This window comes from Marmota monax, unplaced genomic scaffold (genome assembly GCF_021218885.2).
Source record: "Marmota monax isolate L192 unplaced genomic scaffold, Marmota_monax_Labrador192_F-V1.1 WCK01_AAM20220418_F8-fsc00042, whole genome shotgun sequence".
Classification (NCBI taxonomy): domain Eukaryota; kingdom Metazoa; phylum Chordata; class Mammalia; order Rodentia; family Sciuridae; genus Marmota; species Marmota monax.
This window is the reverse complement of record NW_026693008.1, coordinates 12580521-12598424: the sequence shown is the minus strand read 5'-3', so window position 1 is coordinate 12598424 and position 17904 is coordinate 12580521. Positions and strand designations below refer to the sequence as shown.

At 35.2% G+C, this 17904-nt stretch overlaps 1 protein-coding gene across 9 annotated transcripts in view; it reads left to right on the top strand.

Annotated features, from left to right (window-relative positions):
* The first annotated feature begins 259 nt into the window (after positions 1-259).
* Positions 260-17904, top strand: part of Tasor (transcription activation suppressor) — a 45160-nt gene continuing 27515 nt past the window's right edge. For 7 of the 9 annotated variants that reach the window (XM_046452860.2, XM_046452861.2, XM_058582167.1 and 4 more), the window contains exons 1-8: positions 260-836; positions 8593-8738; positions 9743-9835; positions 10437-10509; positions 11080-11171; positions 11687-11848; positions 14285-14409; positions 17392-17423. In XM_046452860.2, coding sequence (XP_046308816.1) covers positions 500-836; positions 8593-8738; positions 9743-9835; positions 10437-10509; positions 11080-11171; positions 11687-11848; positions 14285-14409; positions 17392-17423 — 1060 coding nt within the window. In that variant the 5' untranslated portion in view covers positions 260-499. The remainder of the gene's footprint in view (positions 837-8592; positions 8739-9742; positions 9836-10436; positions 10510-11079; positions 11172-11686; positions 11849-14284; positions 14410-17391; positions 17424-17904) is intronic. The other 2 variants (XM_046452863.2, XM_046452862.2) reach the window with 1 other exon arrangement.

Genomic DNA, 17904 nt, shown 5'->3' with positions numbered 1-17904 from the left:
TCCTTCTCCTGCAGCGCCTGTAAAGCGGGACCCGGAAAATCGTGAGGCGCCGTGGGGCCTAGGCACGCCGAGGTCCACTGAGGCGTCGAGACACTCGCAGGGCGTTGCGGTCGCCCCTTTTGGCGGGCTCCGGCACCGCAAAGCTCCGCCCCCCGGCGCGGTACATCCGCACCCGCGGAGGCGGACGCCGCGCTCCCATTGGCGGAGCAGCTCGCGAGGCCCCGCCCCCTCCCGGCCCCGACGCGAGCACGTTGAGTGGCGGGGGCCGGCTTAAGAACTGCCCGTAAGAGGAGCGGCTTCAGGGCCAGGGCGGCACGTTTGGGCGCCTGCTTTGAGGCTCCCTAGAAGCTGCTAGGTCGGGAACGCGGTCCGCAGCCACGGGGGGAAGGGGGTGGGTGGGCTGAGAGCAGCTCGGCGGCGAGGCCGGCCTGCCGCCCCTTCCCCCCACGTCCGTCGACCTTGTGGGCAGAGGCTTCCCGGAGCTCCTCACGCCGGCGGGATGGCGACTGCGGCGGAGACGGAGGCCTCTCCGCCGACGGACGCGAGTTGGGAAAGTGGCGGCGGCGGCGGAGACGAAGAGATGAAGCAGGCGCTTCCGGACCTTGAGTCTTCCCCACAAAATGGCGGCGGCGGCGGCGGCCTCACCATCGCGGAGCCCAGCAGCGGCCCGGGGCCTGAGGAGACCACGGCGTCCGAGGCCGCCCAGAGCCTCAGCCACGAGCAGCCTCAGGAGTCATCTGAGACGGGCGCGGCCGCACTGCCCAAAGGCCCCGAAGAGCCCGAAAGGCCTGTTAGGAGGAGTTTTCAGATCCCCAGGAAGAGCAGAGAAAAGAAAGGTGGTGCCTCCCTTTCTCCCCAACCCCTCTTTCTCTCTCCCCTCCATCTTTTCATTAGAATCTCTCTGTCGCCTCTTCCCACACCCATCTGAGACACGTAAACATGCACGCAGCGCCAGCCGCCTCTCCCCTCACTGTCACGGCCGCCCAGCTGCTGCGCTTGGTGCGAGAGGAAAGCGGTGGAACCACGCTCCGCTGCTCCCCCTCTTCCTGGAAGTTGGAAGTAGCTCAGGTTTGAAGCTTCTCGGTAAAGCTGCAGCTCCCAGAGAGGAAAGATGGTGCTCGGCGCCCCTCCTTCCCAACCCCTGAAGGCAGAGAAGCTGATGTGTCCTCCTAAAGATGCTTCTGACAAGTCTCACTGTGGAAATAGCCCATGGCCATGGATTCTGGGGCTTTCTCCAAGGCCATTGCGTTCTGAGGACCACAAGTGTTTCTCCTTAAGAAAATTCTTCAGCTATGTGTCTACTTGAAATTTGCTTGATGTCAGCGTCTTCCCTTGTTTAGAAATTTGCATTAGTAGATGTGATCCATGCACACTGCTGTTTTCCATCACACTTCATTTTCATATAGGTTTTTTCCTTGTCTTTGAAGCATCAGATTAATAGTTTTTTAAAAAATTTTTAATACAAACAGTATTTATTTGAAAAGAAGGGGAAGGTAGGTTCTTGGTGCAGTAACTTCCCTATGGAGAAAAAAGAAATGAGAAGTTCACTTATGCCCAGTAGTCTCCAACATGGTTTTGAATTTCAGATTTAGTAAGTCCAGGCTTAGTTTTTGAAACCAGTATGGGAACAATTACATTAACTATGTTTACCTTTTAAAATCATAATGCCATATTATAAAACTTACAATGGAGATAAAATTAGTGTTGAAGTTTCCTGTTATTAGAGGATTATTTTTGACTTTCCAATAATTTTGGATATTCTAGATTTGCTTTAAAGTCGCTCATTTTTGCTCGATCGAGTAGATTTGCTTTAGAAATTAACTGGAATTTTTAAAAAAAATTTGAAGAAAGCTTTTTTGTTATTTAAATCGGTGAAAATTTAGAATCTTGACTGTGCATGCCTATAACCAGCTCCATTTGCACAACTTGAATTGTTAGAGCCCTTTATCAGTACAGATAAAGTTCATTTCTATTTGGATGACAAAGCCAAGAAAATCCTTGCTGTGAGAAACCATGTGGACAAATTTAATCTTTCCATTAACATGAGGAATGTTTCTAGAAAAATCTTTCAAAGTGAGTTAAAATAGTATTTTAGAATGTGGATTAAGATAGTCTATTCTTTTGGTGTATTTAGATAAGAGGTATGGTTATACTCAATATGAGAAAAGTTAGATGCTTATGAAATTGCCAGTTGATTGAAAATAGATTAGAAGTACATTCAAATGGGCTCAAGTTATGAGGGTAGAAGGTTAACATTTTTTCCCAACTTGATAAAATCATTTTGATTTTTTGATCATTTTAGGTTTTAAGTGTCTAAGAATATGAACAAACTACCATACCCTTTTACCTTTTGTTAGAACTGAAATACTGGCTTAGAAACCTTTACATTTTGGTTTGAAAGGTGGGGAGGCGCTGTGGTTGTCTTTAAACTGGATAAACCAAATCCAGAGAAAAATATACATCCCTTGAAAATAATTAAGGAATTCAGATATACAGACCCTGGATGCTTTCTCCCCGGAGTCATTTTAAGGGAAGTTTGTTTTCAGTCTTCACTTAGAAATAAAAGATTGTTAACCTTTCACCTGTAAAGGGGATTGTGTGTAAGGAAAATACTTCACAGTATACTTTTTTTCACGTTTAGTGAAAACGGTAATTTTTTTGTTTTAATATTTATACAGAGCAGAATTTGTTCAAAAAGTGTAACACCAGTTTAAATAGAACTTTTAAAAAAATTAAATAAGTAGCTATTACTACCATGGATTTTAAGCTGAGAGAAGTCAGTCCTTTAGTTTCAACTTTATATTGATAAAGAAAAGAGTGCAGGTACTGCTAGTTTCACATTTCTAGTATTATCTGGAAGACTTGTAAAGGTATCACTATGGGATTTGCCTAGGTATTATTAGTTGACATCTGAGTGTTTATTTTGAATATTAGGTTATTTTCAGTAGGTATGCCTGTTTGAGCTTTTTGTATCAGAAGCATTTGTATTTTAATATCACAAACCTTTGCTTGCAACTATGCTTTTCCAGTCAAATTAAGATTAGGACTTTAATTAAAAAAAAAACCTTAAAGGAAATACTATGTGAGTATAACTTGTCTTTTCTTGATCTTGGCAATAGCCTAAAATCTAAAATAACACCATTCTAATTGAATTAATAATATATATGGCAATTCATAGTGTTTAATAAATTATGGGCCTTGTTTTAAGCACTTTATGTATATTAACTAAATCTCAACGATTCTATTTGTACAGATGAGGAAAAAAGTATTGAGAAGTAACTTGTCATACAGCCAATAAATGGTGGAGTTGGAATTTGAACCTAGGTTTAGAGTACTTACCACTACTCAATGGTGTAACAAAGATTTGAGCTGGTTTTTGGTCTAACATGTTTGGGGAAAACATTTTTCCCCCATTAAAATGTAGAATACTAACATGTATTCAACCTTGGAGAATTTTGAGTTGGAAAAATTGTGTTTGCCATGAACATATTTAATCAGTACTGATTTGAATGACCTAACTGTTGACTAGAAGGGCATGTGTGTGTGTGTGTGTGTGTGTGTGTGTAAACACATTTTTTTAGTGTGTGTGGTGCTGGTGATTGAAGTCATGACCTCATGCATGCGGGCAAGTGCTTTATCACTGAGTTACAACTCCAGCCTTACTTTACTGTTTTTGATGTGTGTTATTTATTGGTTGAGCTACTTTCTGTAGTATAAAGACACACTGTCCTTACGTTTAACCAAAGTGTACAGTTGCATTTTGTTAGATGTTTACAATCACCATCTTTCTTTCTAAATTTAGTAAATTATTAAAAGTCACCTTAATTGGTATTTTTATTTGATAGTTTTTTCTACAAAGTTCTTGGGGAGTAGTGATGAAGTACTTTCTGGAAAATGTTGGTTACTTTTTTTTTTTTTTTGTAGGGGATAAGGGAATCTCAAATTAACTGAAGCTCATGTGCCAGTTTTTATACTAGTTTAGTCCAGTAGAGGTGATGGCTCATTTTCCTTCCAATCTCCAACTTTTCCCTCAAGAAACTTGCAATTATCTTTTTGAAAACACTGTAGACAGGTGGGAGTAATGGTATTTTGTGTGTGTGATTTTTTTAAAAAAAATTTATTTTGGTGTGGTATCAGGGGTTGAACCCAGGGCCTCCCATGTGTCAGGCAAATAAGTGCTCTACCAGGGGGTTCCCAGCCCTTTGTTAAAATATTGAAACTGGGTCTTGCTAAGTTGCCCAGACTACCCTTGAACTTGTGATCATTATCTTCCTGCCTTAGCCTCCCCAAGTAGCTGGGTCAGCCAAGTCTTAAGGAAGTTTAAGGGTGACTGCATTCTGGGAACTGCAGCTCTCCCTATATAGAAATAAGCCTGAACTGGAAAGTCTAGGCAGAACCTAGTCATTCACATAGAACTTTTTTTTTTTTTAAACAGGCAAAGTCTCTTATTTTTTTAATATGTGTTTTTTTTTTTTAGTTGCAGGTGGACATGATAACTTTATATTATTTTATGTGGTGCTGAGGATCAAACTCAGTGCCTTACATGTGCCAGGTCATCACTCGACTACTGAGCCAAGCTCCAGCCCCACATAAAACTTTTTTTGATAGTTGCCTATAAATTCTAAACAATAGAGGTAAAATTTACTTTAACTAGTCCTCAGCCCAAAAAAGTTTCATATTCTTACTGGTTTCTCTTGACTTCCTCAGTGTATTCATTCCTAATTCTGTACTCTCTCTAACCATTTTGATTTACAGATGTAAGGCCCATTTCTAAAACATTATGTCTGTAGTAATTTTTTAGACTAATGTTTTGTTTTTTAAAAAATAAGCTCTGTGTCTGTGCCAACTGTTTAAACTGAATATAGCCTTCAATTTTTGAATGTATGTTATCAACAATTAAAAATATCTTTTTTGTAGTATGGGAGTCAGGAGATATGAATTCTAGTTCTGATTCTATTAGTTTCCTGTTTTGAATTATAAATCTTCAAGTACCATTCCAAAACTGTGTTCTTCAGTCTCTTAAAATACATCTGATAATTAGTTTGTCAGTAGGGAAACCTTGTATTATCAAAGCCAACTCATCTTTCTGACATGCTCATAATGAAATTAAACAAGGTTTTGTGTGTTAAAGAATTTCTCTTGTTACTGCTATTGACACATAGAGTATTATGACTTTTGGCCCTGTCATCACTAGGAAAGTTAATATTAGAAAAGAATGTTAAGAGGTTTGAAAGAAGACATAAGAGGATAGAAAGCATAATAGGTAGAAATCAGATTCTTTATTCTTTATAGCTGATTGCCTGTGCCTAAATGTCCTATATGATTTCCTGATCTATAACATTAGGAAATAATCATATTTTTCCAGCTCTTGACCCAATGGAAGAATACAGTTTGATTACCTACGCATGCATCTTTTGTTTTGCTTACAGTGGTTTGGAGTCATTGAATTTGAATTCTGCCTGTCCTGTTCATTAACTCTAACCTTGGGCTGTCAGCTTTTACCTGTGTCAATTTTATTTGAGTTTGAGGAACAGACATTGAACTTCATGTGTTTGGTGAATAAATGGGATAATGCTTGTAAATCTCTTAGTATCTGAAAAGTGGTAGTGACCTAGTAATGATTAGACTCAGTTACTTTCAGAATACAGAGAATAGTATATTGGATACCTACTTCTCTAAGTGAAAATGGATGATGGAGATATTCTCTTCAAAATCAGTATCACATAGTTGTTATTGTCTTAATAATGATCCATTATTGAGGTTATAATATACATACACACTAAACGTGACAAGATACATTTATTAGGTTATTTGCAGTGTTAAGCGATCTCTTATTAAGGACATAACATAGACTACCAGGAAATGTACGTTCTGAAGGTGAACTAAATTACTAAATTTCTATATTGCCAATACCAAGTTGTAAACTTGGATTCCTTAGAATAGTTAGAACATTTTTTTTTTTTTTGATTGAAATGATCATTGGACCAAAATCGGGGATATAACTCTCACCTAACTGAAGTCAATGAGGCATTTGAAATATGAAATGCCTACACAAGTATTTATTGTTAGATCTAAAAACATACAACTATTGCTGTATTTCTATTTGCAAGAATTTTTTCCTTACTGAGTTTACTTGAGTACATTTGACATAACTTTATTGGACATTGCTTTGGAATGAATTGGAAGTTATGTGATTTTTTTTTTTTTTTTTTTTTTGAGGAAAATTAGAATGTCAATCTTATGCAAATTGGACTAATTTTTACTAATAATTAGATTGGTATAAATAGTGTTGGGGTATAAATGTGTTTCATGTAGACTATGTCATAGAAATTTGAAGCCATGTGATTTTTTGATACAGGTATGTGAAGTCATTGTTGAGAAACAGAAAAATTATGCATAAACTTGACTTTGAAAATGAAACTTGGCCCATTTTGGGTGTGAAAACCTATAAAGACTTCCACATGCTGTTTTCCTTGCCAAATTTTTCACAACTTAGTAGGAGATAGTTGTTACAGAAATAAGATGTTGGTTTATCCTACTATATTTTCTAAAATATTTTGAATTTTGATAATGTAGTTCTCTTACTCTCTTTTCTGAGCTTTCATTTTGTTTTATATTATTGAATTTGAGTGAATTGTTTTAATTTTAAATGATAATCATATATTGGTAGTTGTAGATTATATTTGTATTCAGTATAAAATAATCTCTCCACAAAGTTTATTCTCATTTCTTTATGTACTTATTTCAGCTCTTCTTTCAACCTACTTGGGGCAGCACTCACAGTTCTACCTACTGGCATATGATGAGTAATGAACAAGGCAGCCATAATTTCTGCTCTGGATTGAGTTTACAGTTAATAAGTTATTCAGTACATCTGCAAATTTGATTATAGGATACTTTGTGTTTAGTAATCATGTGGTCTTATTCAATTTAGTATTACTTTCAAGCTTGCTTTTAGTATTTTTATTAATTGCATTACTGTAACCATGTTGACTTTATTCTTTGCATGCTTGCAATCTCAAAGTAGGTTACTGTTCGCTTTATAATGACATTTTGTCATTAGAAACTACCTTTTTTTTTTTTTTTTTTTTTCTCGGCGTTACTGAGGATTGAACCCAGGGAATCTCTACCACCAAGCTGTATCCCTAGCTCTGGCCATGACCTTGTGATCCTCCTGCCTGAGCCTCCTGAGTGGTTGTGATTACAGGCATGCACCACAATGCCTGGTTTGAAAACTACAGTTTTTACAGACACTTCTATAATATATACGTGGTTTGTTAATATATCACTTAACACTATGCCCTTTGTAATTCAATAACCATATGTAGAAAATACAGTAAAAACAGTTAAGTTAGCTGCCAGATGACATACTTTAGAGCTTGTGTACAAGTAGAATACTTTCATTTTTTTTTTAAGAGAGAATTTTTTTTTTTAATATTTTTCAGTTTTCGGCGGACACAACGTCTTTGTTTGTATGTGGTGCTGAGGATTGAACCCAGGCCGCAAGCATGCCAGGCGAGCGCGCTACCGCTTGAGCCACATCCCCAGCCCAGAACACTTTGATTTGTAGTCTCTTTTGATAGACATTATTGACTCTTATTAAATAAGTGTTTTGGATAGAAGATAGTATAACAATAGTTTCTATGAATTGTTCTACAGTAAAAAGTGGTTCCTTTTTGGTTTGAGGAAAATTGGATATACATAGAGTGGATGTTTGAAATTTATTAGTAAAGTTGTGTAAATTGAAAATTTGAGGTTATTAAGTTGGTAATCCTGAAGAACAAATTAGATATTTTACTTGAGTGTTTTAAAAATTAAATAGGATGTAGAATGGTTGAAAATATGGGGAGTAAAAAATTAGTACTTTGTAACAGACGTTGTCCTTTGTTTACTTGTGCATTGTCATATCCCATGTGGTCCATGTAGTCGCTATTAGAACAGGTAAGAGTTCTCCATTTTATGATGAAGGAGCTGAGCTATTTAATTAAATCATTTATACACTATCCAACACAAAACTAGCATATGGTTGGTCTGGTATTTGTGTTGAGGTTTGAATCCAAAGATCCACGTTTTAAAATTTTACTAAGCTGTCAAAATAAATATACTACTTGGTATTGATAGTAAAGCTATGTAGATGCAATATGCTGTGCTACTTACAACTTTGGCACCAATATCATCACTTTTAATCATTTTTAATGTGTTTGTTTATGGCATAAGCATTGAGTTTACTGAATAACAGTTCTAAACATACTAGTTCAGTATGACGTGAAATAGTTTAGAAAAAGTCAAGTTCATGCATAGGTTCTTATAACAGTCTGTCTAAATAATTAAGATTGCCTAATGTAGCATTCCTAGGGTTTGAAAATTGCAACCTCCTTGTTTGTGTTTAAGAGCAGATCCTTATTGTTGAATAACTGGTCAGTCTAGCCAACTGGTTTCAATATTTCTTCAGTGAGTTAATATCTCTTGTATGTCAATAAAATAAACTTGATGCTTTTTTTCCACTTTTAAGTTAGAGTAACAAAACCTCAAAAGTAGAAATTACATTTGAGATGAAATAATTTTAAAATTAATAAATGTTTTTTATTGTAGCACTTTTCCAGCCACTAACACCAGGCTCTCGAGAATTTGAAGATGTTTTAAATATTCTCCATTCATCTTACCTCGAACCAACTTCAGTAGCAAATTTTAACTACAAACGTGCTTGCTTGATACATAATGAGCTTTTGGAAAAGGAGGTATGTTTTAATTTGTACTTTTTGAAATAGTCTTTTCAGCACCAATTACCAGCCTAGGAAAACCTTTTCTCTAGAAATACTAGCTTTTAAGAAGGCTAAATTACAGAAGGGTAAACAGGCTTTAAATGGTATGATTTTTCCCTCCTAAACATTGTTGCTATAGTATGATGTTTATCTACTATGTTAAATTCTGATTAATGTGGCATTATATGAAATAACTTATAAGTCTTTAGTATAGGTATTGTTTATATTACTTTTTTTTTTTTTTTTTTTTGGCTATACTGAAGATTGAACCCAGGCATGCTCTAATACTGAGCCTACATCCCTAACCCTTATTATTTATTTTTAGACAGTCTCACTAAGTTGCCCATTGCTGGGCTTGAGCTTGTGATTCTCCTGCATTAGCCCCCAAGTTAATTACAGGGATTACAGGCATGTGCCACCAAGCCCTGCTTATAATATGACTTTTTGCTGTTTATTTTGAGTACATACTAATTTAACTGTCTAAATTGGAAGATAATTGAATTTTATGTGTGTGTATTTTAAGGATATGCTCATTTTGTTCCACAGTTGCTTGGTTGGGTTATGTTAACATCATTAGTGGAAATTCTTAGTGAAAAAGTATGAACAAAGGGGGAATACTTGAGCATATTAGACAGTGAACCTAAGTTTCATGTACAGATTTGATATTTGAGTTTTGATTTAGGAAAATGAGATGTTTAGAAATATTTGACATGTAAAAAACTGGAATATGCTAGATTTTTAGTAGAAATTTAGTTAAAATTGATGGGTTATTTGACTATTTTCTATAGGTAAGAGCCAATTAAAATAGGGAGAAAAGAAATTGGGAAGAAAAAAAATAAATTATTTAATATAAAAGAAAAGAAATTGGGAAGAAAGTTCTACTTTGTTGAGTTTGGGATTCCATGGAAAATAATTCTTAACTCTTTGTTTAACCAAACAGTCACATGCTGAGGAATTTTTACAGATTCAATTTCATTTAGTTTGCAGAAAAGCGAAGAGAACTGAAGTCTGATGGTCGTTTAGATAAGGAACTTTCAGAATCCTATGCATTTCTCATGGTTGATAGATATCAGGTGAGTTAACTAATTGCAGAAAAACAATAGAAAGGTGTTTCTATTGTAGGTTAATTTCATAATTATTCAATGATACATTTGATAAGTATAAATAACATTTTTCTGGATACATGAGTTGAAGAAATGATTTAAGAGGGCAAAATAGTTGCTTCATAATTATCAAATATGCTACATTTTCTCTGATCAACTCTTGTCTTCTTTCCCTAGACGTGTTGATAATGCATTTTCTTTTTTAAAAATTATTTTCTATATTGTTAATTATAAAGGAATACCTTTTTAATTAAAGATGGTTAGTGGAGTTATTTTCTCTTTAAATATTTTGCTAGTTCTAATATTCTAAAAGGTAATGTTTGTGAGAGACCAGAATTCAGAGTTATCTGTCATCCCTAGCACCAATAAAGATGGATTCCAAATATGATTACTTTGGAAGTGTAAGTCAGTTTCATGTTGATATTTAGTCATAGACTATCTCATAAATGTGATATTTCTAAAATGTAGAATGTACATGGTGTCGAAGTTTAGATTTTATTTAAAACCTGTTTATCAATTACTTCATGTTTTTAATGTTATGATTGCAAAATGAAATGTTTTGTTCATATAGGTTCAAAGTATATGTGAAAAAGGATTACAGGTGGGCCAGTCCAAAATAACAATTCTTGGCAGACCTTCCATGGGTAATTTGTTTTCTTTTTTATTTACCTACTTTTAAGCTGCCTTTGAAAAGTCTCAATTTTGCTGCAGTCTTTGTAATTCTATTACTGCATGCTTTATCATGTGTCTGTAACAAGACAGTAGTTTCAGGGTCTGAAATGTATAAAATTTTTTATTTTGTTTTGCATACTTCTAAATGATTAAAGCTTACTTTTTCAAATGTATTATTCTAGTCCAGGTGACTTTTGTCTTCTTTTAATTGTAATTAACTTCATTTTTTAAAAAAATTTTACTTTGGTTAAATATTAGATTTCTGTTACATCTCTTCTTAAAAAAAATTTTTTTTAAATATATTTTTTAAGTTGTAGGTGGACACAATACCTTTATTTATTTTTATGTGGTGCTGAGGATTGAACCCAGTGCCTCATACATGCTAGGCGACTGCTCTACCACTAAGTCACAACCTTAGTCCTCTGTTACATCTCTTTAAAAGTTGTTATACCATTTATCTCTTTCATTATTTGTTAAGTATTTGGATTTTTAATTTTTATTCATACCCTACTTATTCAAATTCTGTAATTTTTCTCTATTAGGTGTCTATCTTTCTAGGTATGCTGATTTATTGCAAGCTAACCCTTTGGAAGCTGGGGCAGTGGGTGATGTTGTTATTTTTAAAATAATGAAGGTAATTGGAACTTTTACATTTCACCTATCAAAATATGGCATCAAAATATGTGATTTGCTCGTGAGGGGTACTGGGAATTGAATCCAGGGTGCACTACCACTGAGCTATATTCCCTTCCCCTTTTTTATTTTGAGGCAGAATCTGGATAAAATGCCCAGATTGGCCTCTAACTTGAATCTTCTTGCCTTAGCCTCTTGAGTTGCTGGGATTACAGTGATCTAGATTTTAATTTTAGTTGACTTTCAGAGTTTGATTAAATTAAGAATTACATTTATGTTGAGGCCCACTCTTGCTAATATATGAAGATACTTTTGAGAGTGAACTTTGATTTAAGCTAACCATACTTAATGGTTGTTTTCTCTTCCAAAGAAAATGAAAAGGGTAATGTGTTGCTAATGTGATTTGGGTTAATGAAGAGTGTTATGAATAGAATTTCTCTTTTCTTATTAAAATATTAATGTCATATAGTTAAAAATCATGTTTAGGTAGGCACTTAAAAGTTTTCTCTGTTTTAGGGTAAAATAAAGAGTATATATGATCCCATGGGTGTAAAAAGTTTGGAGTCTATGTTAAATAAAAGTGCTTTGGACCCCACACCAAAACATGAATGTCACGTGTCGAAGAATGCCAGTAGAATTACATCACTTTTGGCTTATAGAGCCTATGAGCTTACTCAGGTATGTGCCTGGAACCATTTTAATGTTATGACATCATATCTGTTACCAAATCCTTCAAAATATCTCTTTTAGTTCCCTCTGCTACCACATCAGTATCTGGTTTCTACAAATCACTGCTAGATTTCAGTGTCCCTCACTGCAGTGTGTTTAGTGTTTCCAAGATGGCTCAGACATGTACTGTGGCTTCTCAGACCTACAGGGTAATATTCAAATTATTTAGTTTTCCCTTGTAGGCTATGACCTCAACCTGGTGTGATCACTGTTTTAGCATACTGTATTTCATTTGAAACCTTGTTTTTTCTGGGGATAAAAGGATCTGACTAATAAAACACTACCTGTGTTCATGGTAAAGTTAAAGCCTCTTAAAATACCTTAATTCATAACATTTTATACTGTTGACTTGATATTTTCTATTTTTATTAACTTAAAATACAAACAATTTTTTAAAGTTTTATTCAGGTATAGTTGGTATAGTAACTATTCATTTTTTCTCCTTTAAAACATTTTAATTTGACACATAATTGTACATATTAATGTTGTACAGAGTGACATTTCAATACATATATGCAATGTTGTCAGATCTAGGTAATTTATCATTTTGTGTTGGAAGCATTTATAATCTCTGCTGTTTTGAACTATATAGTTAGTTGTTGTCAACCATAGCTACCCTATTATACTGTAGATCATTCAAAGTTATTCCTCCTGGCTGGAGAATGTAGCTCAGGGTAGAGCATGTGCTGAGTCATATATGAGGTCCTAGGTTCTGTCCCATCTACTAAAAAAAAGCAAAAGAACTATTCAACCATACCCCATACCATGCCCCTTAACCTACCTCTCTACATTTCCCCCTCTTACACACCCATCCCAGCTCTCATATCCCCTTTTCTACTCTATATACTTTTATGATCTCAATTGTTAGAGCAATTTTTTATCTTCTACATAAAAGTGAGACTGTGTAGTATTTATTTCTGAACCCAATTTCCTTCATTTAACAGGGTCCTCTTGTTTCATCTGTGTTATAGTAAATGACAAAATTTTATTCATTTTTATGACTGAATAATTGTGTATATATTTTTTGTGTCAGTTGCTGAATTACACATATTTAAAAGTGTAATACTTGGTGTATGTTACGTTTTTATGTGAGGTTTGACTATAAAGTAATATTATCTTTTAAACAAACAAAAAAGTGACAGGACTGGGGATGTAGCTCAGTGCAAGAGGGCTTGCCTCACATACATAAGGCCCAGGGTTCAGTATCCAAAACTCGAAAAATAAAAGTTTATGTCCACATGGGTTGTGAAAAGTAGTGATGCTAACCTACCTAGAAATATTTTTTTTTAATTTTACTGTATTCATGTAAAATTAAATAAATTTTATTTTACATGAATACAGTAAAATTTTTTTAAAAATTTTATTTTACATGAATATAGTAAAATTAAAAAAAAAATCATTTGTGAAGAATCTCTAGGGAAGACCTTTGATTGGGAGTAGTGAAAATTATATTTTCCACAGGCATCTCGAGCTGACTCATTTGATTACCTTCTGGACAGTATATTGACTGATATAACTTCAGTGTAATTATGGTTTCTCTAGGAGGATTTGTAATCTAGCTGTATGTTTCAAGATACATTTGAGGCTTTTTTTTTTTTTTAAGAGCAGAAACATTATTGGTAATTTCCCAGAGGTAAGAACTTTTTAAAAGAGTGCTGCTTTGTTTATAAAACCTGAAGCAGCTGGGCACAATGGTGTATGCCTATAGTCCCACAGTTTGGGAAGTGGAGACAGAAGGATTCCAAGTTCAAAGCCAGCCTCAGCAACTTAGTGAGACCCTGTCTCAAAAAAATAAAAAGGGCTGGGGATGTGGGCCACTGGTTAAGTGCTTCTGGGTTCAATCCCTGGTACCAAAAAAAAAAAAAAAAAAAAAACCAACAAAGTAAAAGCTGAAGCATTCTTTTTAAAAATGAAAATGACTAGTCTACAAGTCACAAAATCCTAGCCTAATGAATATGGTGAATAGGTGAAGGGGAGAAGCTGATGGGTCATAGGATGATACTTGGGTTTGGTTGAGATTATGGCCTTAATATTTTATTTTTCGTACCAAGTTGGCTTTTCTGTACTGACCTGGGAGTTTCTGCTCTGTTTGTAATAATTTTACTGGAAAACTTATCGCATCTTCCCAGTAGTCAGCTCTTCAAAAGTAAACTTTTGGAACAACCAGTACTAATAACATGGGATTTGATACATTGTAGCACAATATTTTATATCATAAGATGAATATATCAAGTGCAAATTTTGTTAAATTAATTAATGCTGGAGCTATAACTTTAAAATCAGAAGTGGTAAATGGTTTTTGATTCTCAAAAATCAGATAAACGTTTCCACTCCATATTACTTGCCTACTTAAAGAAGTTAATTTTCCATTTTTTTTATATTTAGTATTATTTTTATGAGTATGGCTTTGATGAACTAAGGCGAAGACCAAGGCACGTTTGTCCGTATGCAGTTGTGTCTTTTACTTACAAAGATGATATACAAACTGTAAAATTTGTATCTTCATCCAGGTAAGATGAGTTTTAGACATTATCCAGAGTGATGTGATATAGAGCTTATGCTACTGATTTAGATGGACTACTTTCTTTCCTCCCCTCCCCTCCATTTTTAAAAAACTTAATTGGATTCTCAAGTGTTCAGGATAACTTTTAATAGGTCAGTGTGAAAGTTGTGTGTGGTGGTGCATACCTGTAATCCCAATAACTCATGAAGCTAAGGCAGGGGATTGCAAATTTGAGGCCAACTTCAGAAAACTAGTAAGGGCCTAAAGCAACTTGGCAAGACCCTGTCTCAAAATTAAAAATGAAAAAAAAAAAGAAAATAAAAAAAGCTGGGGTTCTAGCTCAGTAGTAAAGCATCTCTAAATTTAATCCCTAGTACTCAAAAAAGTCAATGTGAAGGATAAGATTGACTCTGTGGAAAAAAAGTTTAAGCTAAAGTTTACTTAAACTTTATTTGGTTAAGCTCTTTTTTTGTTGTTCAAAGTTTGTGTAGTTGTAAATGCAGTTTTAAAAAGTAACATTTTGTTCATTAGCTCTCCTGAAATGAGGAGCTTCTGCAAAACATCTCAGTCATGGGAAGCCTAGTCATTGGTGATTGAATGCTTCCTGGTGATTCTGATGTTCAGTTACTGTTGAGTACTATTGATGATTATCTTGCATGCTGTAATTGAAGGTGACCATATATAAATTGTTGGCCCTTTTCCCCAAGATTTGTGGGTTTTTTATCCCCTGCAATACTGGTCATTGAACTTGGGTACTGTACTACTGGTGCTGCATTGCTATCCCTTTTATTTATTTATTTATTTTTTTGAGATAGTCTCGCTTAAGTTAACCGAGGCTGGCCTCAAACTTGTAATACTCTTGCCTGAGCTTCCCAAATGCTGGGATTACAAGTGTGTTCTATAGCACCCAGACACACAATGGGGAGTTGCCCTGGGTATGTTTATACATTGCTGCCCACTTTGGGCATTCATTTTAATCATTTGGTTTTAACCAAGTGGAATAGTACGTTTGTAGAGAGAGAGGTCTACTCATTTTTATATTGAGTTCCTATATGTACTTGAAATCATGTGTGCTTTCAATTTAGAAATAAATGACTTTTTTTTAGAGAATTTTTATTTATTTTTTTTACTTTTCTTCGGACACAACATCTTTGTATGTGGTGCTGAGGATCGAACCTGGCCCGCACGCATGCCAGGCGAGAGCTCTACCGCTTGAGCCACATCCCCAGCCCAAATGACTTTTTTAAAAAAAGCCACATATCATGAAACATGTATTTTAAAGTTGGCCTCCTGAATCGGTTTTCCAGATCAAAATTATCTTTCATTTTAAGTTGTCTTCAGATATAGCACTTTAAAAAAAATCTTTAATTACTTTCTAGTTGTAGATGGACATAATGCCTTTATTTTATTTATTTTTATGTGTTGCTGAGAATTGAACCCAGTGCTAAGCAAGTGCTCTACCACTGAGCCACAACCCCAGATCTGAAGCACTTTTTTCATGTTAATAAATAAGCCCTGGAGGCTATCCACAGCCATAAGTACCTGTTCACATAATATAAAGACAGTTGAGTTTTAATTCTATTATCCTATATTTATGATCCCCATGATAACACACATTTGCTATAGCATTTTTTTCATGAGTGATCTTTAAGATACCTAGCACAGCCAGATGCTGTGGCACACATCTATCATCCCAGTTACTCAGGCAGGAATAAGCCAGGCTGTGCAACTTAGTGAGACCTCATCTCAAAAACAAAAACAAAAACAAAAAAAAAAACCACGTTAATATACCCAGTGCTACAATATTTGCCTAGCATAACAAAGGCCCAGAGTTTAATCCCCAGTGCTGCCCTCCCTTTCCCACATTTATAATTACAAGGTTACCTCCCCTAGAAATAGTAACTTAATTTTATTTCATCTTTGCTTCCATCTGTTATCTTCCATATCATTTCAAACATACATTTTTTTGAACATCTATCTTGTACCTTGAATGTGCCATCAATGCCTTGGGATAGTGCATTTGTGATTCCTTTTCCCCATTATTTCTGTAATTTGTTCTTATGTTTCTTTAAAACGTGAGCTTCTCAGTGAGTCCTTCCCTTTTTAAATTTTTTTAAAAATTTAAACCCCTATACTGTGGTGTAGTGGTGCACATCTGTAATCCCAGCTACTAGGAAGTGGAGGCAAGAGGCTCTCATATTTGAAGCCAGCCTGGGCAACTTGGTGAGACAGTGTCTTAAATTTGAAAAACGTGTTAGGGGTGTACTTCAGTGATAGAGCACTCACCTAATGCATAAGGCCCTAGGTTCAATTCCTAGTACCACAAAAATAAATAAACCCCAGTATGTCTTTTTTTTCCCTTCTTCCATAACACTTAAAACCCCTACCACCTGGTAGACACTATTTTTGGTTAAACTCTATTCTGTTTGATTATTGTCTGTGTTTCTCATTAGAAAGCAGAGACTTTGTTAGGTTTATTCTTATAATCTTGTTACCTGGAATCGTGCCTGGTAGTAATATTTATTGAATGATGAATGAACATATTTATATGTTGCAACTATTTTTCTAATCTTATCATGAAGAAGTATTTGACTTACTGGACTTGTCTCTTTTAATAGATATTTTTTTTTGTGGGGGAGGATAGCTCCCTTAAATTTGGGAAATATGGGTATGTGATCAAACTAAGTGCTTCTAAGTTCTTCTTGTTCTCTAAATTTGGATTTATTAAATATTATGAGATATTTGTTGTTCTTGGGGAAAAGATTTCATTCTCTTATGTAGTACACCATTCAAATTTATATATTTCAGAATGCCATTAAATTTATGGGCTGTGCATGTAGCTCAGTGGTAGTGTCTTGCTTATAGCTTGTGTGAGGCCATGGGTTCAATCCCCAGCACCATTAAAAAAAAAAAAAAAAAAAGACTTATCAAGGTCCTAAATGTTAAGTTTTATGTTATCAATCAGTAATTTTTTTTTAATTATTTGTAGGTCTAACAGTTTTAACACAGATAGAAACATAGGTAAGTCGAAAGAATAATACATATAGTAAAAGATTAATAATTTTTTGTTTTATTTCCATAATGAATGAAAATATGCAAAGTATGAAAAAGCAAATGAGGCAATGTTTTGATGCAGCATCAATACTTGGTCATCCAAGCATAAAGTCTTTTGTAAGAAGCTTCTGCTTAAATGATAGACTAAAGAGTTATAACACTTATTGTAAAAGGTAACTGATAAAACAGACTTTACAACTCAGCCTTTTTAAATATTATATTCATCAGAGCCGAGTGTGGTGGCACATGTCTGTAATCTCAGCGGTTTGGGAGGCTGAGGCAGGAGGTTTGCAAGCTCAAGTTCATCCTGGGCAACTTAGCAAGATCTTATCTCAAAATGAAAAATAAAAAGGGCTGGGGATGTAACTCAGTAATAGAGTATCCCTGGGTTTACATGTCCCCAGATATAATCCCCAGTTAAACAACCCTTCTCCCCCTGCAAAAATTA